This window comes from Entelurus aequoreus, linkage group LG02 (genome assembly GCF_033978785.1).
Source record: "Entelurus aequoreus isolate RoL-2023_Sb linkage group LG02, RoL_Eaeq_v1.1, whole genome shotgun sequence".
Classification (NCBI taxonomy): domain Eukaryota; kingdom Metazoa; phylum Chordata; class Actinopteri; order Syngnathiformes; family Syngnathidae; genus Entelurus; species Entelurus aequoreus.
In genome coordinates, this window is record NC_084732.1 from 64,851,714 (window position 1) to 64,877,463 (window position 25,750).

Genomic DNA, 25,750 nt, shown 5'->3' on the forward strand with positions numbered 1-25,750 from the left:
GCTGCCCTTTGTCACTGATTCTGTTCATAACTTTTATGGAAAGATTTTCTAGGCGCAGTCAGGGCCTTGAGGGATTCCGATTTGGTGGCTGCAGGATTAGGTCTCTGCTTTTTGCAGATGATTTGGTCCGGATGTCTTCATCTGGCCAGCATCTTCAGCTCTCACTGGATCAGTTCGCAGCAGAGTATCAAGCAACCGGGATGAGAATCAGCACCTCTAAGTCAGAGTCCATGGTTCTTGCCCGGAAAAGGGTGGAGTGCCATCTGCGTATTGGGGAGAAGATCTTGGCCCAAGTGGATGAGTTCAAGTACTCAGAGTCTTGTTCATGAGTGAGGGAAGAGTGGATCGTGAGATCGACAGGCGGATCGGTGCAGCGTTTGCGGTGATGCGGACCCTGTTCGTTGTGGTAAAGAAGGAGCATAGCCCGAAGGCAAAGCTCTTAATTTACCGGTCAATCTACATTCCCATCCTCACCTATGGTTGTCAGCTTTGGGTTATGACCGAAAGGAAAAGATCACGTGACCAAGCGGCTGAAATGAGTTTCCTCCGTGGGGTGGCGGGGCTCTCCCTTAGAGATAGGGTGAGAAGCTATGTCATCCGGGAGGAGCTCAAAGTAAAGTCGCTGCTCCTCCAAATTGAGAGGAGCCAGATGAGGTGGTTCGGGCGTCTGGTCAGGATGTCACCCGGACACCTCCCTGGGGAGGTGTTTAGGGCACGTCCGACCGGTATGAGGCCACGGGGAAGACCCAGGACACGTTGGGAACTCTATGTCTCCCGGCTGGCCTGGAACGCCTCAGGATCCCCCGGGAGGAGCTGGACAAAGTAGCTGGGGAAAGGGAAGTATGGGCTTCTCTGCTTAGGCTGCTGCCCCCGCGCCGGATCTATTTAGGTATATTTTTATATAAAAGGCGCAATGAAAAGGGTCATATTGCGACTTTTCTTCCGCATCTAAAACACTTGCTTATGGTCTTTATAACATGTCATGGTGGTTCCTTGGTCAAAATGTTGCAGGCAGTCTTTTCTTTCTGACCGTCTCTTTAGGATGCAGCGTTTTGTGGCTCACCTTTGACGTCTTCTCCCTGTCATCTTTGTTGTACCGGTAGTTTTCATGCTTCCATAGAGTCTACTGACAGATACAAGTTAGAACTGGAGGTTACTTTATATTACAAACGTAGTGACACTACAGTATACAACAGTGGCACTACACAATTTGATAGTGACACTACACTATATGATAAGGGCACTACAGGGGTCTCCAACAGCTGGCTGGTGATACAGTAACATAGTGTCTAAGAATATTTACTTTAACTCTATTTTTTACGAGTGTTAAATTCTGACATTATGCTTCTATTTAATGACACATTTCCACAATATAGCATACACTGTGTGGCACTGTGTGCTTTGAAAAAAAAATGCCACTGATAAGAATAGAAGACAAATAGGTCAAGGGGTAGTAGTAGTAATTTTCATATACTGATGAAAGTTGCCTTATCATAGAGCTGCGCACTGAATTTATGCTGTTTTAAGATGAAAATGACAGAGTTATCAGATCATATAATCCACAAAGGTTGAATGCAAGCAACTCTGAAACATCTTCAACAAACAAGGAGAGTGCAATTGCTTCCATTCAACCTTTGTGCGTAGTATAAAACTCATTTCATACAAATAAAAAAGCAAACAAAATCATGCTGACCAGCCCTGCAAAGTGTCCATTGTTTTTACAGAGTGGCCAATCTTATCTGCTGTTTAAGCTCAAACACACCAGGCAACAGGAACATGTTAGCAGCCGCTAACTTTCCTTTGTGTTTTGAGTTTTGTATCCTGCCCTTGGGGCAGTACGGTGGCACAGGGGTTAGTGCATATACCTTACAATACAAAGGTCCTGAGTTCAATCCCGGGCTCGGGATCTTTCTGTGTGGAGTTTGCATGTTCTCCCCGTGACTGCGTGGGTTCCCTCCAGGTACTCCGGCTTCCTCCCACCTCCAAAGACATGCACCTGGGGATAGGCTGATTGGCAACACTAAATTGGCCCTTGTATGTGAAAGAGTGTGAATATTGTCTGTCTATCTGTGTTGGCCCTGCGATGAGGTGGTGACTTGTCCAGGGTCTACCCCACCTTCCGCCCGAATGCAGCTGAGATAGGCTACAGCACCCCCCGCGACCCAACAAGGGACAAGCGGTAGAAAATGGATGGATGGATGGATGGATCCTGTCCTTGAACTCAATGCTGCAAAATGTACACGCTTGTGCACTCGCATTAGCTTTGTGTGTTGTTAGCCAATGATAGCGCTTTGGATAGCTAACGTTAGCGATCATTGGATGTATATTCTATCATAAAAACAACACGACTGCAAATTTTTTGTTGCTTCTCTCGGACTGCTTTTGTTTATGTACACATTAGAGATGCGCGGATAGGCAATTATTTCATCCGCAACCGCATCACAAAAGTCGTCATCCACCCGCCATCCACCCGAACTAACATTTTATGAAAACCACAACCGCCCGCCACCTGCCACACACCCGTTGTTATATATCTAATATAGACGATGCAAGGCATTAGTGAGGTTAGAAAGCTTTTGCCTGTTAAAGAAAGGAGACTGATCCAATGCAGCAGAGACATTCAATGCGTGCCACGCATTAATATCTCTTGGCCACGCATTAGAGGCTAAGAGATATTAATGCGTGATAATATTATTTATCATTATTATAATATTATTGTCATTTCCATTAAGAAAGTGTTGACTATCATTGGTTTTTTTTCCCCTGGTCTTTAGCATTCCCCTTTTTAGTTTGTCGCATACCACGTTTGCTGCCGGCATGGCCATATTTTTATTTTTTTCTTCTTCCGCTGTTGTGTTGGGTTGTGGTGTGCTGTGTCACGCCAAATTTCTTCCCCCTACGACCCCCCCCCCCCCCCCCCCCCCCCATTTACTTCCGTGGCCATGTTTCCTCTTACGTCATTGACAGCGATCGATAGCACTTCGGCTTTGACTGCCCGTCGCTGGAAGGATACTTCGTCTTTGACAGCTGCTGGAATCTGAAGAAATCGATTATTGTTTGTTTTTTTGTATAGGCGCAAAACAGGACAGTTGCGTGCCGGTTAAGGACCCCCGGCAACTTTGTGACTTTATTGGACGCAGCCCCGGAAGTAAATGGGGGGAAGGTTGTTGTAAGGGGGAATAAATTTGGCGTGACAGCTGCAGCAGTGCCTGATGAATAATTGCCTGTTTCAAAGAGTGCTGCTCGTTTTTCGTATGTGGGTAACAACATTTAACTATGTATATATATTTCCGAATTGGTTCAACCGCCACCCGCCCGGTTCTGTTTAAAATCTATTTTTTTCGTCATGTATTCGCCCGACCCGCGGATTATCCACGGTTGTGTCCGCAAACCGCGAATCTCTAGTACACATGCATGCTCCCTGCGTGTACGTGTGGCGAGACAGCGGGAAAATCGGGAGGGTTGGCAAGTATGGTTGCGGTGCAAATATTCTCCTGAAATGTGTTTGTCATTGTTGTTTAGTGTGGTTTCACTACATGGCACAGATTTATGGCGGTGTTGGCGTTGTTTAAACGGCCACCCTTAATGTATGGCTGTTGACTAAGTATGCCCTTCATCCACTTGTATGTGGGTATATTAAAAATTGACATGATTTGGCTATGATCATACAGAGTGACAGCTTTTCTTGACATCGTCAACTAAAGACCATTGTTAACCCATCCAACGTTTCAGTATATATACATACCTCTTAATATACTATACATACACCAATGTAAGTCAACATTTTATGACAGACAGAAAGCAGCTGGTGGAGCCTTTGCTTGAAATGAATTATGACGGTTTTAGTCCAGGCATATTTAGATGGATGTTGTCAACAGTGCAAGCCAGAATGAACCTCCGTGTGAGTGTGTGTGTGCGAGTGTGTGCGTGTGTTACCTGGTTGGACAATTTTTATTATTCCACAAATGAATTGAAAATGACAACCAAGACCAGATGACATTAAGGAAAGTAAACAGTGAATGCTAACAAAGTGCTGTGATAAAATAGTGAGGGTAAACACTGCTATGGATACAGAGACGAATAAGTTTCACAATTTCGAATTTGCAATAAATTATTCAAAAATTCTGTTATTACTGTCGTTAGTTTAAACTTTCCATGTTACACTTTTACATTGGACTTGGAAAACACTGCCTATTAGACGACCAAGTATCAATTATATTTTACTGATTGCTAATCTTGGCTAAAATAGCTCAATAATACTGTAGTACCGTGACAAATACTGCTTTTGAACACTTGGCATGCACGCCGGCGATTATTTGGAGTTAAAAAATTACAGAACAACGCCACCCTTTCATTAAAGTACTGTTGGCCTACATTATAACTTAAATAAAGAAAATAATGTTTTGTTTTCCCCCAAAAAATTATGTGTGATGGTTGCTTGGCAAAAAGCTTACCTGACCTCAATTCTCGTCAGAAACCTTATCATACTTCCTGTGACCCGTCACCACACAAGTTTTCCTTTTTTCTGTTGAGCATTCCTATAACAAAATGTTAAAAAAGAAGAAAAACAACTTTTATTCTCATTCATACAGTAGTTTTAGGGTTATGTCAGTAACAGCAAAACCAATGCCACTTCTAAAGTACACAAAACATCAACATATTTTCTGGATCTCGTTGGTGAGGCCCAATAGCCTAACATACTTTTAGCATTCACTCAAATAGGGATATTGTGAATTAAAGAAGACATGAGATGCATTTATTTGATTTACCCAACTATTAAGTACTGAAAACCAATTCACCGCATCACATCACCACAGAAAAACACCTGCCTTGTCATTCCTACTGGGAGATTCCACATCACCGAATCTCTCCCACATGTTTTTCTTGAGCAAAACACCACCAAATTGTATCTCCTGCAAATACATTACATGTTTGCTGAATTCATTTTAGTTTTTGAAATGTAGTACAGTACGGCTTTCATTTATATCCCAAAAAGTCAGACTAAGACTGGATTGTACAAAAAATAATCTAACACATTTTATAGAAAATAATTGTAATTTTAAATGCAGATAACGATGTAGAATACAAAAAAATTAAGAACAAAATGGCTAAATGGATATTTGACATCACCTTTACCTTTATTAAAGACTGTGATGGCGATGAGCTAAGGGAGAGGAGGGAAGAGCCACAAGGACGCAACCTTTGTAAATCGTGTTCTGTCTTTTTTCAATTCAATAGTGTTTCTCACCTTCTTTATGAAAGTGCTGGCAGCCACAACTTTTTTTGGTCCCATGGTGGCTTATTTTGCAGTTGTAAAAACGACCCAAAAAAACATCACACACTGATCCACTGATGTGTGGGATTCTTTGTTTGATCACAGGATTCTACACAATGATATGTGGGGAAAAGGACTATGCAAGGTCAAATTGGACAAAAATAAAGAAATTAATCAACTAAAATATTGACTTAAATATGCCATTAATTTGTTTAATGAAAAATTACATCTAATGAATTCATCATTAAATAAAGTATTTCAATGTTTAACAAATGTTTTATTTAATTTCATATTTCATTATTAAATGATTTATTTCTTGATTTCATTGATTAATTTGCACTGTAATTACTTTATGATTTAATTAATTATTTTACAATTCAATTAAATAATTAATGATACATTAATTATTTTAGGATTTAAATAGTATTTAATGATGTATTCTTGATTTAAAGTTTTAAATAATTAGTTTTGATTTAATGATTTATTTATATATTTATTAAATGCGAAAAGCGGGGCTGTATGAAAACGGACTGTATACTAAAATCCCATAATATAATTTAAATTTGCGAGTATTGTGTTGCACACTACAAAGAAAATCTGACCACACACATGCAGACATGCAAGAACAGAATCAGTATCATCTGGAAGTTTTTGTGAAACATGATTGAGACGGAAACGTCCCTAACTTGATGATGTCACCAGGGAGTATGAATGGGTGAAAAAGAAGCAAAACTAAAAACTAATTATAAATACTTTACAATGTACAATCCAGTTTCGTCAAGTACAGCGTGCATGGCATGCATGCTAAAACTGTGATGTGATTGGAGCTGTACAATTCAAGACTAAATCCAAGGGTTTGTGTAATTTAGAGTCACTGTGGGAGAAAAAAACAACTCACTGCTGGTTTGGCAAGTGAGCTGCTTCCACTTCCATTTCCCCCCCTCTCAGCCACTGGCAAATCAGCTCTGACACCCCAACTTTCAAAGTGTCTGCCTCCTGACGCCGGCATATAGAATATTTTTACTTTACTGTTATTATTTAACATAATTAAATTGGCATTACTTTCCACAACCCTTTTGACTCATGTGCTCTTCATACAAATATAAAAGCCGCAATCAAACATACATATAGAACAGGCCTGGGCAATTATTTTGATTCGGGGGCCACATTTAGAGAAAAAAATGTGTCTGGGGGCCGGTATATCTATTTTTAGGAATACTAACACAAAACCTCACAATAGTGTCTGATTGAATGCTAACATCGGTAGGTTGGAGTTCAAATCCCAGCCGAGTCATACCAAAGACTATAAAAATGGGACCCGTTTCCCTCCCTGCTTGGCACTCAGCATCAAGGGTTGGAGTTGGGGGTTAAATCACCAAAATGATTCCCGGGCGCGGCGCCGCTGCTGCCCACTGCTCCCCAAGGGGATTGGTCAAATGCAGAGGACAAATTTCATCACATCTAGTGTGTGTGTGACAATCATTGGTAATCTTAATCTTAATCTTAATCTTAAAAACGTTATGACAGACCGCCTTAAAAAACGTAATGGAAATTTTTTTTTTTTTATGAACGATAAAACACTGAATATTGACAAAATAGGAATGCCACACCCCCTTTCGATCGACATATTTTACAATCAAGTGAAACGCAACAAAAATGCAACAAACAGTGAAATATGAATGTGAAGGGTACAAAATAAACCCACCTACAATCTAATATATCTGATACATCACTAAGCTTTAGAACTTTGTTGAAAAAATCTTCTTCCGCGTCTGTGGAAACGCTTCCCGCCCACACTGCTTGGTACCTCGTCTGAGCTGCTGTGACGTAACAGACCATAGTAACTAATTAGATTACCATAGTAACTGGTATATCATCCATAAGCGTAGATTCCAAGCATTGAAAGACTTAGTATAGTTGAAGACTTACGGTCATTAGAAAACATCACTGCACATCATAATGGCAGCTACACTTTCCATCTTAAAGATGTAAAACAAATATTTAGGAATGTCCGGCGGGCCAGATTGAAAAGCTTAACTGGCCGCATGTGGCCCCCGGGCCTTAATTTGCCCAGGTCTCATATAGAACCTCATAAAAGTGAGTATTCTTGTCCCTCATATTTCTGCTAGTATGTAATTACAGTAGTACCTCGGTTTTCGTAAACCCCACTTTTTTGTAGAATTTGGGTTTGGACAACATTTTACAATCAAGTGAAACGCAACAAAAATGCAACAAACGGGAATCATTTTGGTGATTTAATCCCCAACTCCAACCCTTGATGCTGAGTGCCAAGCAGGGAGGGAAACGGGTCCCATTTTTATAGTCTTTGGTATGACTCCGCTCCTCTCTTCACCCGAGTGTCCAAAACATGAGGCCGCAAATCCGACGACACAACTACAAAGTCGATCATGGAACTGCGGCCTAGGGTGTCCTGGTGCCAAGTGCACATATGGACACCCTTATGTTTGAACATGGTGTTCGTTATGGACAATCTGTGAAGGGCACAAAAGTCCAATAACAAAACATCGCTCGGGTTCAGATCCGGGCAACCATTCTTCCCAATCACGCCTCTCCAGGTTTCACTGTCACTGCCAACATGAGCATTGAAGTCCCCCAGTAGAACGAGGGAATCACCCGGGGGAGCACTCTCAAGTACTCCCTCGAGTGAATCAAAAAAGGGTGGGTACTCTGAGCTGCGGTTTGGCGCGTAAGCGCAAACCACAGTCAGGACCCGTTCCCCCACCCGAAGGCGGAGGGAAGCTACCCTCTCGTCCACCGGGTTGAACTCCAACATGCAGGCTCTGAGCCGGGGGGCAACAAGAATTGCCACCCCAGCCCGTTGCCTCTCACTGCCGGCAACGCCAGAGTAGAAGAGAGTCCAGCCCCTCTCGAGAGAACTGGTTCCAGAGCCCTTGCTGTGCGTCGAAGTGAGTCCGACTATGTCTAGTCGGAACTTCTCCACCTCGCGCACTAGCTCAGGCTCCTTCCCCCGCAGCGAGGTGATGTTCCACGTCCCAAGAGCTAGCTTCTGTAGCCGAGGATCGGCCCGCCAAGTGCCCTGCCTTCGGCTGCCGCCCAGCTCACATCGCACCCGACCTCTATGACCCCTGCTATGGGTGGTGAGCCCATTGGAGGGGGAACCCACGTTGCCTCTTCGGGCTGTGCCCGGCCGGGCCCCATGGGGACAGGCCCGGCCACCAGGCGCTCGCCATTGTGCCCCACATCCGGGCCTGGCTCCAGAGGGGGGCCCCGGTGACCCGCGTCCGGGCGAGGGAAATCTGGGTCCATAGGTTTTATTTTTCATTGAGGTCTTCGAGCTGCTCTTTGTCTGATCCCTCACCTAGGACCAGTTTGTCTTGGGAGACCCTACCAGGGGGAAATAAAAGAAGAGAGGGGCGGAGCTTTCTACCGATCACCACCTGGTGGTGAGTTGGCTGCGATGGTGGGGGAGGATGCCGGACAGACCTGGCAGGCCCAAACGCATTGTGAGGGTTTGCTGGGAACATCTGGCAGAGTCTCCTGTCAGAGAGAGTTTCAATTCCCACCTCCGGAAGAACTTTGAACATGTCACGAGGGAGGTGCTGGACATTGAGTCCGAATGGACCATGTTCCGCACCTCTATTGTGGAGGCGGCTGATTGGAGCTGTGGCCGCAAGGTAGTTGGTGCCTGTCGTGGCGGTAATCCTAGAACCCGTTGGTGGACACCGGCGGTGAGGGATGCCGTCAAGCTGAAGAAGGAGTCCTATCGGGTTCTTTTGGCTCATAGGACTCCTGAGGCAGCGGACAGGTACCGACAGGCCAAGCGGTGTGCGGCTTCGGCGGTCGCGGAGGCAAAAACTCGGACATGGGAGGAGTTCGGGGAAGCCATGGAAAACGACTTCCGGACGGCTTCGAAGCGATTCTGGACCACCATCCGCCGCCTCAGGAAGGGGAAGCAGTGCACTATCAACACCGTGTATGGTGAGGATGGTGTTCTGCTGACCTCGACTGCGGATGTTGTGGATCGGTGGAGGGAATACTTCGAAGACCTCCTCAATCCCACCAACACGTCTTCCTATGAGGAACTAGTGCCTGGGGAATCTGTGGTGGGCTCTCCTATTTCTGGGGCTGAGGTTGCTGAGGTAGTTAAAAAGCTCCTCGGTGGAAAGGCCCCGGGGGTGGATGAGATCCGCCCAGAGTTCCTTAAGGCTCTGGATGCTGTGGGGCTGTCTTGGTTGACAAGACTCTGCAGCATCGCGTGGACATCGGGGGCGGTACCTCTGGATTGGCAGACCGGGGTGGTGGTTCCTCTCTTTAAGAAGGGGAACCGGAGGGTGTGTTCTAACTATCGTGGGATCACACTCCTCAGCCTTCCCGGTAAGGTCTATTCAGGTGTGCTGGAGAGGAGGCTACGCTGGATAGTCGAACCTCTGATTCAGGAGGAACAGTGTGGTTTTCGTCCTGGTCGTGGAACTGTGGACCAGCTCTATACTCTCGGCAGGGTCCTTGAGGGTGCATGGGAGTTTGCCCAACCAGTCTACATGTGTTTTGTGGACTTGGAGAAGGCATTCGACCGTGTCCCTCGGGAAGTCCTGTGGGGAGTGCTCGGAGAGTATGGGGTATCGGACTGTCTGATTGTGGCGGTCCGCTCCCTGTATGATCAGTGTCAGAGTTTGGTCCGCATTGCCGGCAGTAAGTCGGACACGTTTCCAGTGAGAGTTGGACTCCGCCAAGGCTTCCCTTTGTCACCGATTCTGTTCATAACTTTTATGGACAGAATTTCTAGGCGCAGTCAAGGCGTTGAGGGGATCTGGTTTGGTGGCTGCAGGATTAGGTCTCTGCTTTTTGCAGATGATGTGGTCCTGATGGCTTCATCTGGCCAGGATCTTCAGCTCTCGCTGGATTGGTTCGCAGCTGAGTGTGAAGCGACTGGGATGAGAATCAGCACCTCCAAGTCCAAATCCATGGTTCTCGCCCGGAAAAGGGTGGAGTGCCATCTCCGGGTTGCGGAGGAGACCCTGCCCCAAGTGGAGGAGTTCAAGTACCTTGGAGTCTTGTTCACGAGTGAGGGAAGAGTGGATCGTGAGATCGACAGGCGGATTGGTGCGGCGTCTTCAGTAATGCGGACGCTGTATCGATCCGTTGTGGTGAAGAAGGAGCTGAGCCGGAAGGCAAAGCTCTCAATTACCGGTCGATCTACGTTCCCATCCTCACCTATGGTAATGAGCTTTGGGTTATGACCGAAAGGACAAGATCACGGGTACAAGCGGTCGAAATGAGTTTCCTCCACCGGGTGGCGGGGCTCTCCCTTAAAGATAGGGTGAGAAGCTCTGCCATCCGGGGGGAGCTCAAAGTAAAGCCGCTGCTCCTCCACATCGAGAGGAGCCAGATGAGGAGGTTCGGGCATCTGGTCAGGATGCCACCCGAACGCGTCCCTAGGGAGATGTTTAGGGCACGTCCGACCGGTAGGAGGCCACGAGGAAGACCCAGGACACGTTGGGAAGACTATGTCTCCCGGCTGGCCTGGGAACGCCTCGGGATCCCCCGGGAGGAGCTGGACGAAGTGGCTGGGGAGAGGGAAGTCTGGGCTTCCCTGCTTAAGCTGCTGCCCCCGCGACCCGACCTCGGATAAGCGGAAGAAGATGGATGGATGGATGGACAACATTTTATTACGTTTCCCCCGATTTTCATGTACCATCTTGGTTATCAAACGGCCAAAGATTGCGCTTATCAGTTTTCCTTCGGCGGAATTGAGTGCACAAAAAAGGAATCCCATGCGTTGGCGACTCAGTCTTGTGTTATTTATACCCTATGTTTGCTAACTAATACAGTAACACCGCAATAATTTTTATTGAGAACAATTACACAATAAAGCCACCACGGGGCCAAAGAAAATTGCGATTACAAGCACTTTGATGAACAGAAGATGAGAAACACTATTGAATTCAAGAAATAATCTCTAGCAAAGTACCTTTTTTTTCATCTACCCCATCACAAGAGTCTTCAATGAAGGTAAAAGTGATATTTAATATTTATTTATCCATTTCATTCGTCATTGTTTTCTGCATGTGAAACTTATTAAATGGATTTGTATTATTTTTAATGGGAATAATTGCTTCGGTTTTCGCACAAGATGGTTTACTCAGACCTTTTTGAGCGAATTATTCATTAAAACCAAGTGTATATGTTTTCATTGAACCAGACTGAAGAAATGTAACTTTGGCACAATGAAAAGTAGTCAACACACAGTTAGAATAAAACTGCTACAGTGCCCTCAAAATAATTCAACACTCAGTCAATAAAGATTGAACCACTGGCAGCAAAATTTAAATATAAAATGTGCAAATTGTGGCAAAAGTGTTAATATTTTGTGTGGCTACTATTAATGCTAGTAAATGTATACTGTTATAAAATAGGGCTGCAACGAATGACTATTTTGATCGTCGACTAGTCATGGGAAATCTTCACAATCAATCGACTAATCAGATGGCTACTCAGTGTTGTGGCTCTAATTTAGACATTGACTTTTAAATTCATCTTGAGATATTTTTTTGCATGTGCTAACAAACAATAAAGACAGAAGTTAATAGAGTGGCTAAAAATTTACTCAAGTCAGAATACTGTTAATTTAGAATAGTATGGCTCAATTAAAAGTAAAACGCAGTAATCCAAATATTTACTTCAGTAACAGTAAGTATGGACTTGGGAGAGGAGTTTAGTAACAGTATTAAAATAAATGAATAATCTCTTGCAGTGTTTATAAACTTAAAAAAAGCATTTGACACAATTGACCACACATTGTTGATCTCAAGATCAGGTTAAAATGGGAATCAGAGGCTGTCCACTTCAGTGGTTGAAATCGTACCTGTCTCACAGACAACAGTTTTTCCACTTGGCAGAGTGTGATTCTTCCCTGAGGGACATTATGTGTGGTGTCCCCCAGTGGTCAGTACTTGGCCCAATTATTTTTGTCTTGTATATAAATTTCCAAGTTCCTCTGCACCCTCATATCTGCTGACCTCTCCTGGACCCAAAATACAACTGCGGTCATCCGTAAGGCCCAGCAGAGACTCCACTTCCTAAGGGTGCTGAGGAAGAACAGACTGGAGAGGCAGCTGATGGTGACCTTCTATCGCTCGGCTGTCGAGAGCCTGCTGACGTACTGCATAACAGTGTGATACGCCAGCTGCACTGAAGCAGACAAAAAGGCGATTCAGAGGGTCATAAAGTCTGCACAGACAATCTTTGGCTGCCCCCTCCCCTCCCTGAAGGATTTACACAACTCCCGTTGCCTCAACAGAGCAAAAAGCATCACTAAGGACAGCACACACCCTGGCTTCCACCTGTTCGACCTGCTACCATCGGGCAGACGCTACAGGTGCATCAGAGCCGGAACAAACAGGCTCCGACACAGCTTCTTTCCCAGAACTGTCACCATCTTGAACTCTAACTTATAATAAATAATTCACCCCTATACAATATCCTACCCTAATACCGTACTGTGCAATATTACCCTTCGAGTGACACTGATTGTTATTTATTACTCCGGTAGTCTTGTCTTGTTCTGTATATTGTACAGTATTTTGTATTTTGTATAGTGTTTTGTACCGGTATATTGTACAGGATTTCTTATTATTTTTATTGGATAGTAGTCTGTTTATTTCAATTCTTAGTTTCATCTTTATTACCTCTTATGTAATTTATTATTATCCCATATTTGTTTCCTCTAGCGCATCTTAAGTTGGAGTCCTTAATCTCGTTATTTGCAAATATAATGACAATAAAGTCCATTCTATTTTATTCTATTCTATTCTAAATGATCTGTGTTTCATCTCCCAAAGGCTCAAGTTAGTACTTTTTGCAGATGACTTAACAATTCTGTCCTCGGGGAAAAACCTCCAACAGTTACCGATCGAGGACTCGATTGAAATTAGAAAAAATGAAAGAATGCTTTGAAAATAATAAATTATCACTCAATTTAAATAAAAGATTAAATTCATGGTTATTGCAAAAAAAAAGGATGGTTACTGAACACAAACTGATGATAAATGACGAAATTATAAAACACGTCAAAAAATACAACTTTGTCACTCTCGATTGTAAATTGTGCTGGACGCCAATACAACCTAAGAGGACAAATGTACTTTAGGAAACAGCATACTTGTACTACCCTAAACGGCATGGTGTTGACCTGTGGAATGAACTTGAAGAGGGTCTAAAAAGTATCAGTACATTTCCTGACTTTAAACGATTGTAAAATTTGCCAATGAAGAGGGATCACAATTAACATGGATACACTGGAAAAACTGGTATCCTCTTGAAATACTGTTTTTATAATAATGATAATGATGCTGATTACTTATTTGGGTATCACTCTGACTCAGGTACCTCTGTAATGTATTAACTTCACTTCGACAACATTCTGTATGTTACGCTGTTCTGTACACACACACTCGCACACACGCACACACGCACACACGCACACACGCACACACGCACACACACTATTCATGTGCATCTACACACACAGGCAGTATATGAGCAATGTGCATGGATGCACACTAAACAATCGCAGTTATTGTGAATTTGATATTGATTTGTGCAAAAACTCAAGTTGGATTGGTAAAACACAGTTAAGTGACAGCGCCCACTGGAAGGAGGGTCTCTATCTAACCAACAAAACTTCTTTGTAAGCAGAAATCAATAGATTCAAATAAATATATGGATTGGAATGAAACTCAATGTAACAGAGTAAAGGTAGACTTTCTTTTTCACAAAAATACTTAATGTGCATCCGCAAAGTATTCACAACGTTTTACTTTTTCCACCTTTTGTTACGTTACAGTCTTTTTCCAAAATGGAATTAATTCATTTTTGTCCTCAATATTTTACAGACAATACCTCATAATATCAATGTGAATAGTTGCTTTCTTTAATTTTGCAAATGTATTAAAACTAAAAAAAATCACAATGCCACAAGCTTGGTACACCAATCTTTGCGCAGTATCGCCCATTCCTCTTTGCAGCACCTCTCAAACTCCATCAGGTTGGATGGGAAGCGTTGGTTTTAATCCAGGATGTCTCTGTGTATTGCTGCATTCATCTTAGTCTAGTCAGGGAGATGACCAAGAATTCCATGGTCACTCTGTCAGAGCTATAGCATTCATCTATGAGGTCTGTCACACCGCTACCTCTCGACCTGGCTGTTATCTATCGCCCCCCTGGGCCCTATTCGGACTTTATCAGTGAATTCTCAGAGTTCGTTGCTGATCTAGAGACGCACGCCGACAATATAATCATAATGGGGGACTTTAATATCCATATGAATACCCCATCGGACCCTCAGTGCGTGGCGCTCCAAACCATAATTGATAGCTGTGGTCCTACACAAATAATACATGAACCCACGCATCGAAACGGTAATACAATAGATCTAGTGCTTGTCAGGGGTGTCACCACCTCCAAAGTTATGATACTTCCATATACTAAAGTAATGTCCGATCATTACCTTATAAAATTTGAATTTTTGACTCATTGTCAACAAGCTAATAATAATAATAACTGCTATAGCGGCCGCAACATTAATGCTGCCACAACGATGACTCTTGCTGACCTACTGCCTTCGGTAATGGCACCATTCCCTATTGATAACCTCACTAACAACTTTGACGATGCCTTGCGTGAAATTATTGATAGTATAGCACCGCTAAAGCAAAAAAGGGCCCCTAAAAGGCGCACCCCATGGTTTACAGAAGAAATTAGAGCTCATAAATTATCATGTAGAAAACTGGAACGCAAATGGCGCGTGACTAAACTTGAGGTTTTCCATCAAGCATGGAGTGATAGTTTAATAACTTATAAACGCATGCTTACCTTAGCTAAAGCTAAATACTACTCAAATCTCATCCGCCTCAACAAAAACGATCCTAAATTTCTGTTTAGTACAGTAGCATCGCTAACCCAACAAGGGACTCCTCCCAGTAGCTCCACCCACTCGGCAGATGATTTTATGAATTTCTTTAATAAGAAAATTGAACTCATTAGAAAGGAGATTAAAGACAACGCATCCCAGCTACAACTGGGTTCTATTAACACAAATACGACTGTATATACGACGGACACTGCCCTCCAAAATAGTCTCTCTATTTTTGATGAAATAACATTAGAGGAATTATTACAGCGTGTAAGTGGGATACAACAAACAACATGTTTACTTGACCCACTTCCTGTGAAACTTATCAAGGAACTGTTTGTATTATTAGGTCCATCAGTGTTAAATATTATAAACTTATCACTTTCCTCCGGCACTGTTCCCCTAGCATTCAAAAAAGCGGTTATTCATCCTCTGCTCAAAAGACCTAACCTCGATCCTGACCTCATGGTAAACTACCGACCGGTCTCCCACCTTCCGTTTATTTCCAAAATTCTCGAAAAAATTGTTGCACAGCAGCTAAATGAACACTTAGTGACTAACAATCTCTGTGAACCTTTTCAATCCGGTTTCAGGGCAAATCACTCTACGGAGACAGCCCTCGCAAAAATGACTAATGATCTATTGCTAACGATGGATTCTGATGTGTCATCTATGTTGCTGCTTCTTGATCTTAGCGCCGCTTTCGATACCGTCGATCATAATATTTTATTAGAGCGTATCAAAATACGTATTGGTATGTCAGACTTAGCCTTGTCTTGGTTTAACTCTTATCTTACTGACAGGATGCAGTGTGTCTCCCATAACAATGTGACCTCGGACTATGTCAAGGTAACGTGTGGAGTTCCCCAGGTTTCGGTTCTTGGCCCTACACTCTTTAGTATTTACATGCTGCCGCTGGGTGACATCATACGCAAGTACGGTGTTAGCTTTCACTGTTATGCTGATGACACTCAACTCTACATGCCCCTAAAGCTGACCAACACGCCGGATTGTAGTCAGCTGGAGGCGTGTCTTAATGAAATTAAACAATGGATGTCCGCTAACTTTTTGCAACTCAACGCTAAGAAAACGGAAATGCTGATTATCGGTCCTGCTAGACACCAACATCTATTTAATAATACCACCTTAACATTTGACAACCAAACAATTACACAAGGCGACTCGGTAAAGAATCTGGGTATTATCTTCGACCCAACTCTCTCGTTTGAGTCACACATTAAGAGTGTTACTAAAACGGCCTTCTTTCATCTCCGTAATATCGCTAAAATTCGTTCCATCTTGTCCACTAGCGACGCTGAGATCATTATTCATGCGTTCGTTACGTCTCGTCTCGATTACTGTAACGTTTTATTTTCGGGTCTCCCTAAGTCTAGCATTAAAAGATTACAGTTGGTACAAAATGCGGCTGCAAGGCTTTTGACAAAAACAAGAAAGTTTGATCATATTACGCCTATACTGGCTCACCTGCACTGGCTTCCTGTGCACTTAAGATGCGACTTTAAGGTTTTACTACTTACGTATAAAATACTACACGGTTTAGCTCCAGCCTATCTCGCCGATTGTATTGTACCATATGTCCCGACAAGAAATCTGCGTTCAAAGAACTCCGGCTTATTAGTGATTCCCAGAGCCAAAAAAAAAAAAAGTCTGCGGGCTATAGAGCGTTTTCTATTCGGGCTCCAGTACTCTGGAATGCCCTCCCGGTAACAGTTAGAGATGCTACCTCAGTAGAAGCATTTAAGTCCCATCTTAAAACTCATTTGTATAATCTAGCCTTTAAATAGACCCCCCTTTTTTAGACCAGTTGATCTGCCGTTTCTTTTCTTCTCTCCTCTTCTCCCCTGTCCCTTGCGAGGGGGAGTTGCATAGGTCCGGTGGCCATGGATGAAGTGCTGGCTGTCCAGAGTCGGGACCCCGGGTGGACCACTAGCCTGTGCATCGGTTGGGGACATCTCTGCGCTGCTGACCCGTCTCTGCTCGGGATGGTTTCCTGTTGGCCCCGCTGTGGACTGGACTCCCGCTGATGTGTTGGATCCACTGTGGACTGGACTTTCACAATGTTATGTCAGACCCACTCGACATCCATTGCTTTCGGTCTCCCGTAGAGGGGGGGGGGGGGGGGGGGGGTTACCCACATATGCGGTCCACTCCAAGGTTTCTCATAGTCATTCACCGACGTCCCACTGGGGTGAGTTTTTCCTTGCCCGTATGTGGGCTCTGTACCGAGGATGTCGTTGTGGCTTGTACAGCCCTTTGAGACACTTGTGATTTAGGGCTATATAAATAAACATTGATTGATCTGTGGAGATGGGAGAACCTTCCAGAAGGACAATCCTCTTTGCAACAATCCACTAATCAGACCTGACGGAATCCATTTCTTAGTAAAAAGTTTGCCAACATGCACCTGAAATACTCTCACACCATGAGAAACAAATTCTCTGGTCTGATGGGACAAATATTGAACTCTTTGACGTGAATACCAGGCATCATGTTTGGAGGAAACCAGACACCGCTCATCACCAGGCCAATACCATCCCTACAGTGAAGCATGGCGGTGGCAGCATCATGCTGTGGGGATGTTTTTCAGAGGCGGGAACTGGGAGACTAGTCAGGATGGAGGGAAAGATGAATGCAGCAATGTACAGAGACATCCTGGATGAAAACCAATGCTTCTCATCCAACCTGATGGATCTTGAGAGGTGCTGCAAAGACGAATGGGCGAAACTGCCACAATTCCAATTGGAATTGTGTATTCAAAAAGACTTGAGGCTGCAATTGCTGCCAAAGGTGCATTAACAAAGTATTGAGCAAATGCTGTACATACTTATGTACATGTGATTTGTTTAGTTTTAATACATTTGCAAATTAAAAATAGCTGTTCACATTGTCCTTATGGGGTATTATCTATAGAATTTTGAGGGCAAAATGAATGTATTCCATTTTGGAATAGGGCTGTAACATAACATTTGGAAGAAGTGAGGCGCTGTGAATTATTTCTGGATGCACTGTAAGTAAATGTAAATAGTATGTTGCATCAAAATTACTCTGACAAGTACAATTTAGCCAAAAAGTTACATGTAACAGAGTAAGATGTAGCACTTTACTACTAACCTCTGAATAAAGATGACAACTTAATTAAAAAATATTAATTCTGTAACTGTGACGCTTAATTGGCTGTTTCAAAAAATAATTTCTCTATTAAACATTTGCCCATTTTAAAGCAAATTATTAATTTGTATTTTAGTTAATTAGTAAACAAGTGAACTATCTTACCAAGAAGAGTCAGAGACCACATCCTGCAGATGTCTGGCAAGCCTCTGTTTTAAATGCTCCTGCCTCACTGATGTACTGCCATAAAAAGCAAGGTCTGCTTTGCAAATTGAGCAAGTTATTTGTGTATTTTACATGTTTAGTATTAATTTGCAGTGTTTTTTGTTTTGTTTTTGACGCGCATGTTCATTTCTGTCCGGAAAAACACGAGCGAAGACTACTATCGACAAAACAAATTTGTCGGCAACAAATCTTATTTTTGATTCTGTTGACAATGTAAATGAATTGTTGCACTCATATTATATTAACTACTTTACATTGTATACAAGTGTCATTTATTCAGTCTGGTCCTGTGAAAAGATATCATAAAATGTTTGCAGAAATGTGAGGAGTTTACTCACTTTTGTGAGGTACTGTAAGTCCATCATATTAGAACACTTACGTTTTAAACTTGAGGAACTCAATAATATGTGTTAAGAGTGTATAGCTTGTAATACATTATGAGATTATTTCTCTAATGGACCTTTGATGGTGTGTTTGTGAGGGCATTTTGCTTCCAGACCTCCCCAGCCTCAAACATATTCTTTGTGTGGGCGACAGGCAAAGCAGGACTTGTAAGATCCACTGGGACTTGAGGGGCTGATCTGCCTTCTTTTGAGGAAATCTGTGAAGAATCATACTGATGTTGGGAAATTTCACCATGAAACATTAAGAATACAACACCTGGAAAAAAATGGTGGTATCATCAGACTAGGACGGGGGTCGGCAACCCGCGGCTCTAGAGCCGCAAGCGGCTCTTTAGCGCCGCCCTAGTGGCTCTCTGGAGATTTTTCAAAAATGTATGAAGAATGGAAAAAGATGAGGGGGAAAAAAAAATCAATTTTTTTGTTTTAGTATGGTTTCTGTAGGAGGACAAACATGACACAAACCTCCCTAAGTGTTATAAAGCACACTGTTTATATTAAACATGCTTCACTGATTCGAGTATTTGGCGAGCGCCGTTTTGTCCTACTTATTTTGGCGGTCCTTGAACTCACTGTATAGTCTGTTTACATGTATTGATTGATAGAACTTTCTCCGACATTCTAGGACGTGTTTTATGCCACTTTTTCTGTCTCATTTTGTCCACCACACTTTTAACGTTGTGCATGAATGCACAAAGGTGAGTTTTGTTGATGTTATTGACTTGTGTGGAGTGCTAATCAGACGTATTTGGTCACTGCATGACTGCAAGCTAATCGATGCTAACATGCTATTTAGGCTAGCGACGTGTACATATTGCATCATTATGCCTCATTTGTAGCTATATTTGAGCTCATTTAGTTTCCTTTAAGTCCTCTTAATTACATTTATATCTCATGACACACTGTCTGTATGTAACATGGCTTTTAATTTTTTGCGGCTCCAGACAGATTTGTTTTTGTATTTTTGGTCCAATATGGCTCTTTCAACATTTTGGGTTGCCGACCCCTGGACTAGGAGGATGTTCATTCAATTTTGTAGAACAAAAGCTGATAACAGAAACTAACACAACTACAGTATAGTCATTTCAAATATCAACGTTGTGGCTTTAAGTAACACGAAAAAAAATCAAGCATATAAATTGTGATAGTAACAGTTCAATTTTTAGATCAAACAGTTTGAAACAGTTATGGAATCACTCAATTCTGAGAATAAAGTATATAGAATTACCCTGTAAATGATCATTTCCAAAACTAACACCTGCAATAGATTACATCTGTTCATCAGTCTGCAATATAGAAAGGAGTGTTCACACCTTGGAGGGCTGTTGCACCTTGTGGATTGACATGAATCATGGCTCCAACACAAGATATTTGAATAGAAACTGATGAGAGGAAAATCATTATGCAGTGTTGCAAAAACATTTTTGATTGTTTTACAGTCAGCTCTGTCTAAAATCTGGACCAAGATACAAACAACATGGCATGGTTGTAAAAGACAAGCATCCTGGTAAACCAAGGAAAAGATCAAAGCGTCAAAGCAGAAAACTTAAAGGAACAGGTCTTCAAAACAGAACATGCACACTGGAGTACCATCTGTTACCGAACTATAAGAAACTGCCTGAAGGAAATTGAATTTAAATACAGAGCGGTCATTAACAACTAAACAGAAAAAAAGGTTACAAGGGGCTAAGGAAAATAAATCATGGACTATGGATGACTTGATTAAAGTCATATTCTGTGAATCTGCGTCACAAATCTGCATCGGTCATAGTGATTATGCTGGTTCTTTTGTTTGGTGCTATTCCTATAAGATCTATGAAGACGACTGCCAGAAAAAAACATGCAAATGTACACAGTTATTGATGATATGGAGCCGCATGTCAGGTAATGGCACTGGGGAGATGGCTGCCATTACATCTTTAATAAAAGCACAAGTTTACGTTGACATTTTGGACACTTTTTTTTATTACATCAATCAAATTAATGTTTGGGGATGATGACATAATTTTCCAAATAATAACACATCTTGCCATAGAGCAGTCCTTCTCAAATAGTGATGCCAGGGAACATGATTTTTTTTTGCCATGTTAAAATATGACCAAGAGCGTTTGTAGCACGAGGCTTCACTGTGACTATGGTGGTAGATGAGGAAAGACCGGTGTGTGGTTTTCTTCAAAGTTAATGCCATACAGCAAAAAGTTTAAAACTTTTCTTGAAGAAAGATACATAAGGTCAATGTCATTGTCTGAAAACAGTCTGGATCTCAAAGCAATTGACAAGCTTTAGTGAAAATGAAAGAAAATGGTCCATGACAAGACTCCAACATGCAAAGCTGATCCGACAAGAGCAATCAGAGAAAGTTGAATCAAGATTGATGACGAGTACTGTTTGTCCATGAAATGTACAAACGACTGTTTATGCCTCGGAGACTGCAAGCCGTTATTAAAGCCAGAGGTGGTGCAACAAAGTACTAGTGTTGTGTTGTAGTTTTTTCATTTTTTATTCTTTCATGATTTCTTAGTTTCTTTTCCTCAGAATTTACTGATTCCATGTTTTTTTTTTTAACTCTGCTTGATCGAAAAATGAAACTGTTACTGACTACCACAATTTATTGTCTTGATTTTTAGCCTTTCTTAAAGCAAGAAAATTAACATTTGAAATGACTATAGTTTTGTGTCATTTCTGTTATTTGCTTTTTTTCCTAACAACTAAATGAAAAAGACTGGTGGTTCCATCATTTTTTGCCAGGTTTTGTAGTAACATGGACTGTAGATCAACTGATTAAAAGGTTGTATCCGAGAGAGTTTTACCTCAAGAGCATGTGTATACTGTTGCAGTTTTTTGTCAATCTTGGACACACAAACAGGTTGTGACATCTTCTTTGGGATGTTGGCGCTTGCAAAATAAACAAAAAACAAGAAGTGTCTTTCAGGTCAGACAATGTACTGTACATACCATAATGATACTACTGGCAATTTCACCACACCTAGTGTGTGTGTGACAATCATTGGTACTTTAACTTTAACTTTAACTTAATATGGAGCATGCTTTCAATTTATTCAAAAGGAGGTTTTTGTACTGCTAACTGAAGCATCTTGTATGTTAAAGGGGTCATACCATGACTTTTTTCTATATTTAAAACACCTCCTTGTGGTCTACATAATATGTAATGGTGGTTCTTTGGTGAAAAAATTGCATAGATTTTGTTTTACAGACCTATTTGCAAGTCCCTTTTTTGCTCCCTTACAAAACAGTTAGTTTTGATTTAGATGCAACTAAACCTCTCCTCACCACACCTCGTTACGCCGATTCACCATTGTCAATCTCCGTCAGCTTTTTTTTGGTATTTTTTTAGCTTTCTTGCTTTCATTGTACACTATGGACATTGATAACTGCCACCAGACATCTGTTTTGAGTGACTTTCACTACTATACAACGTCCCAGATCAGTGGCTCACCGTGGTTGGTTGACGGCACTAAGGAAGGAGGCGATGCAGGCGATGCAAGCGGACGAAAACGAAGAAGGAAACACCGCTACGTACAGTTCTGGAACTATACAAGCTTGCTAAGGTTACATGATGTATACATGTGTATATTGACAATAGAAGGCTTTTGTATTCTATATCATTGTAAATAACTTTTCTGCACGGCTTCTTTGTGTTGTAAACAACAGAGACTCCAGGCTTTAAATTAAGCTACGAGCTACATTGCAAACGTGATAATGGATTATATAACTTACTTGTCCATTGCCGAACACAGTAGGCACTGATCCAATCCAAAGTAGTTTTTAGGAAAATAATTTGTTATTTTGCTGCAGGACGGTGACGTTATTGTCTTGCATTAAAGGCCTACTGAAACCCACTACTACCGACCACGCAGTCTGATAGTTTATATATCAATGATGAAATCTTAACATTGCAACACATGCCAACACGGCTTAACTTATAAAGTGCAATTTTAAATTTCCCGCTTAACTTCCGGTTGAAAACGTCTATGTATGATGACGTATGCGCGTGACGTCAATCGTTGAAACGGAAGTATTCGGACGCCATTGAATCCAATACAAAAAGCTCTGTTTTCATCTCAAAATTCCACAGTATTCTGGACATCTGTGTTGGTGAATCTTTTGCAATTTGTTTAATGAACAATGAAGACTGCAAAGAAGAAAGTTATAGGTGGGATCAGTGTATTAGCGGCTGGCTGCAGCAACACAAACAGGAGGACTTTGAGGTGGATAGCAGACGCGCTATCCGACGCTAGCCGCCGACCGCATCGGTGATCGGGTGAAGTCCTTCGTCGCACCGTCGATCACTGGAACGCAGGTGAGCACGGGTGTTGATGAGCAAATGAGGGCTGGCTGGCGTAGGTGGATAGCTAATGTTTTTAGCATAGCTCTGTGAGGTCCCGTTGCTTCAATGGTGTCGTTAGCAACAGCATTGTTAACCTTCGCCAGGCCGGAAAGCATTAACCGTGTATTTACAGGTCCATGGTTTAATAGTATTTTTGATTTTCTGTCTATCCTTCCAGGCAGGGACTTATTTCTTTTGTTTCTATATGCAGTTAAGCCCGATGCTATCACGTTAGCTCCGTAGCTAAAGTGTTTCGCCGATGTATTGTCGTGGAGATAAAAGTCACTGTGAATGTCCATTTCGCGTTCTCCACTCTCATTTTCAAGAGGATATAGTATCCGAGGTGGTTTAAAATACAAGTCCGTGATCCACAATAGAAAAAGGAGAGAGTGTGGAATCCAATGAGCCAGCTTGTACCTAAGTTACGGTCAGAGCGAAAAAAGATACGTCCTGCACTGCACTCTAGTCCTTCACTCTCAGGTTCCTCATCCACGAATCTTTCATCCTCGCTCAAATTAATGGGGTAATCGTCGCTTTCTCGGTCCGAATCGCTCTCGCTGCATTGAAAACAATGGGGAAATGTGAGGAGCCTTTCAACCTGTGACGTCACGCTACTTCCGGTACAGGCAAGGCTTTTTTTATCAGCGGCCAAAAGTTGCGAACTTTATCGTCGATGTTCTCTACTAAATCCTTTCAGCAAAAATATGGCAATATCGCGAAATGATCAAGTATGACACATGGAATGGATCTGCTATCCTCGTTTAAATAAAAAAAAATTATTTCAGTAGGCCTTTAAAAGGCTAAGCGAGCTACACAACAACTCGTGCTAACATTGCTATCGTATCATTCACACATTGATTTAGATGATTAAAATGTTATTAAAATTAAAATACAAAAGATTATGACAAGAACTAAATTAAAAACAGCTGTCAAAATTAACACTGCTCTTGAGTTTGTATCGAACTGAAAGAGAACGGGTGTACCTGATGTTGTGACCGAGTGAATCTATTTAATGTTTATAAGGTTTATCGCCGACTATGTCTGAAGTAAAATAGCGGTGACGTTTGTCTCAAGATATATACTTAACAGAGTATAATTTCAAAATACATTTTTAAAATTTTTTGGAGAGGGTGGAGTGTGGTTTCATTTGCAATCTGGGAATGCCTCCACAAACATCTTGCAGACACATGCATAAAGTGGACTATAAATGTGACTGTGGGGCAAAGTCTACACAAAATGTACACTAAAGCATATATCCATTAATATTATATAGACCACAAGGAAGTGTTTTAAATGTAAGCTAAAATCATCATAGGTCCCCTTTAAGCATGTTGCTGCATGACCAACAGAGTCTGGAAAAAGAGGCACAAGTTGGGCTCAGAATCAAGTGACCCAATTTCAACTTTGGTGGTTAATTAAGTCGCCATGGTTACGCAGACTGTTACCAAATTTTAAGGGGCTCTTCCTCCTTTTTAGACCTATCCGGTGATATAACATGGGTGAGGGTTCTTTGCATGGCATGGCTTGAAGGGTGGGTTCCTAATCAAGTGACTTGTTTGCTACTTATCAACTCTACTTATGTGGGGGTTCCTAATCAAGTGATCATTTTCATCTTTTGGAGCAAATAGATTTGTGTAACCCTAAGGCGACGGTAAACTGTATCCTGTAATAATACTGTGGTTATGTTCATAGAACAGGGTTCCCCAACTTTCCTAAAAAAATATTCATCAAGCACATCTCCACTCAAATATTGTGGTCATTTTCTTCATGCTATTTTGAGGTAATTTGTCATTAAATACAGTGACAATGTCTGAATTGAACAGTAAAACAGTACATTTTATGTTAAAACTCCAAAATGTTAAGCAAACATTCTTTGACCCTCTGGTAAGCTCCTCTAAATCAGGCGGTGAGCTACTAGTAACTATCAAGATACCTGTTGGAGACCCCTGTCATAGATAACATGGCTATTGCACACAACATACCTCTTTCTCAGAGATTCCGTTCGCTCTGTGATCTTAATAAAAAAAAGTGAAAAGTGACAATTAACCAAATACACGTTAAACAGTTTATTTTACATTCATACAAAATATTTCTATCTCAACAACAAGGCTATACAATTCTACAATATGTACTAAAACAAGTACTAAAAGTCAGTAAATGAGAACATCTAATTCTAACTTACCACACATCCATCTGTTGGAGCTCTGCTTGCCACCTCCTCCTGTAAAGAGAAAAAGTGAAGAGATGTGTAGCAGCAGAGAATACAAATTATATCCAGGATACAAAATCTGCCATGACACCTGCACACCACAGGTAATTTATGTATAGTCAAGAAAATGTTGTTTGTGTTGAGTTAAATGCATAATGTATAATAAACAAATGTTTGCATGAGGCAAACAAACTGTCCAGTTACAGGTTACATACAGTCGTGGTCAAAAGTTTACATACACTTGTAAAGAACATAATGTCATGGCTGTTTT

The 25,750-nt window shown here is 41.9% G+C and overlaps 1 protein-coding gene across 4 annotated transcripts in view; it reads right to left on the minus strand.

Annotated features, from left to right (window-relative positions):
* The window catches only part of LOC133664145 (lymphocyte-specific protein 1-like), a 70,283-nt gene that overhangs the window by 11,198 nt on the left and 33,335 nt on the right, over nt 1-25,750 (minus strand). For 3 of the 4 annotated variants that reach the window (XM_062068720.1, XM_062068718.1, XM_062068721.1), the window contains 6 exons: nt 25,453-25,491; nt 25,253-25,284; nt 21,733-21,817; nt 18,982-19,122; nt 4,830-4,913; nt 4,455-4,538 (listed from right to left, as the gene is read on the minus strand). In XM_062068720.1, the coding sequence (XP_061924704.1) occupies nt 4,461-4,538; nt 4,830-4,913; nt 18,982-19,122; nt 21,733-21,817; nt 25,253-25,284; nt 25,453-25,491 (459 nt within the window). In that variant the 3' untranslated portion in view covers nt 4,455-4,460. The remainder of the gene's footprint in view (nt 1-4,454; nt 4,539-4,829; nt 4,914-18,981; nt 19,123-21,732; nt 21,818-25,252; nt 25,285-25,452; nt 25,492-25,750) is intronic. The other variant, XM_062068722.1, reaches the window with a different exon arrangement.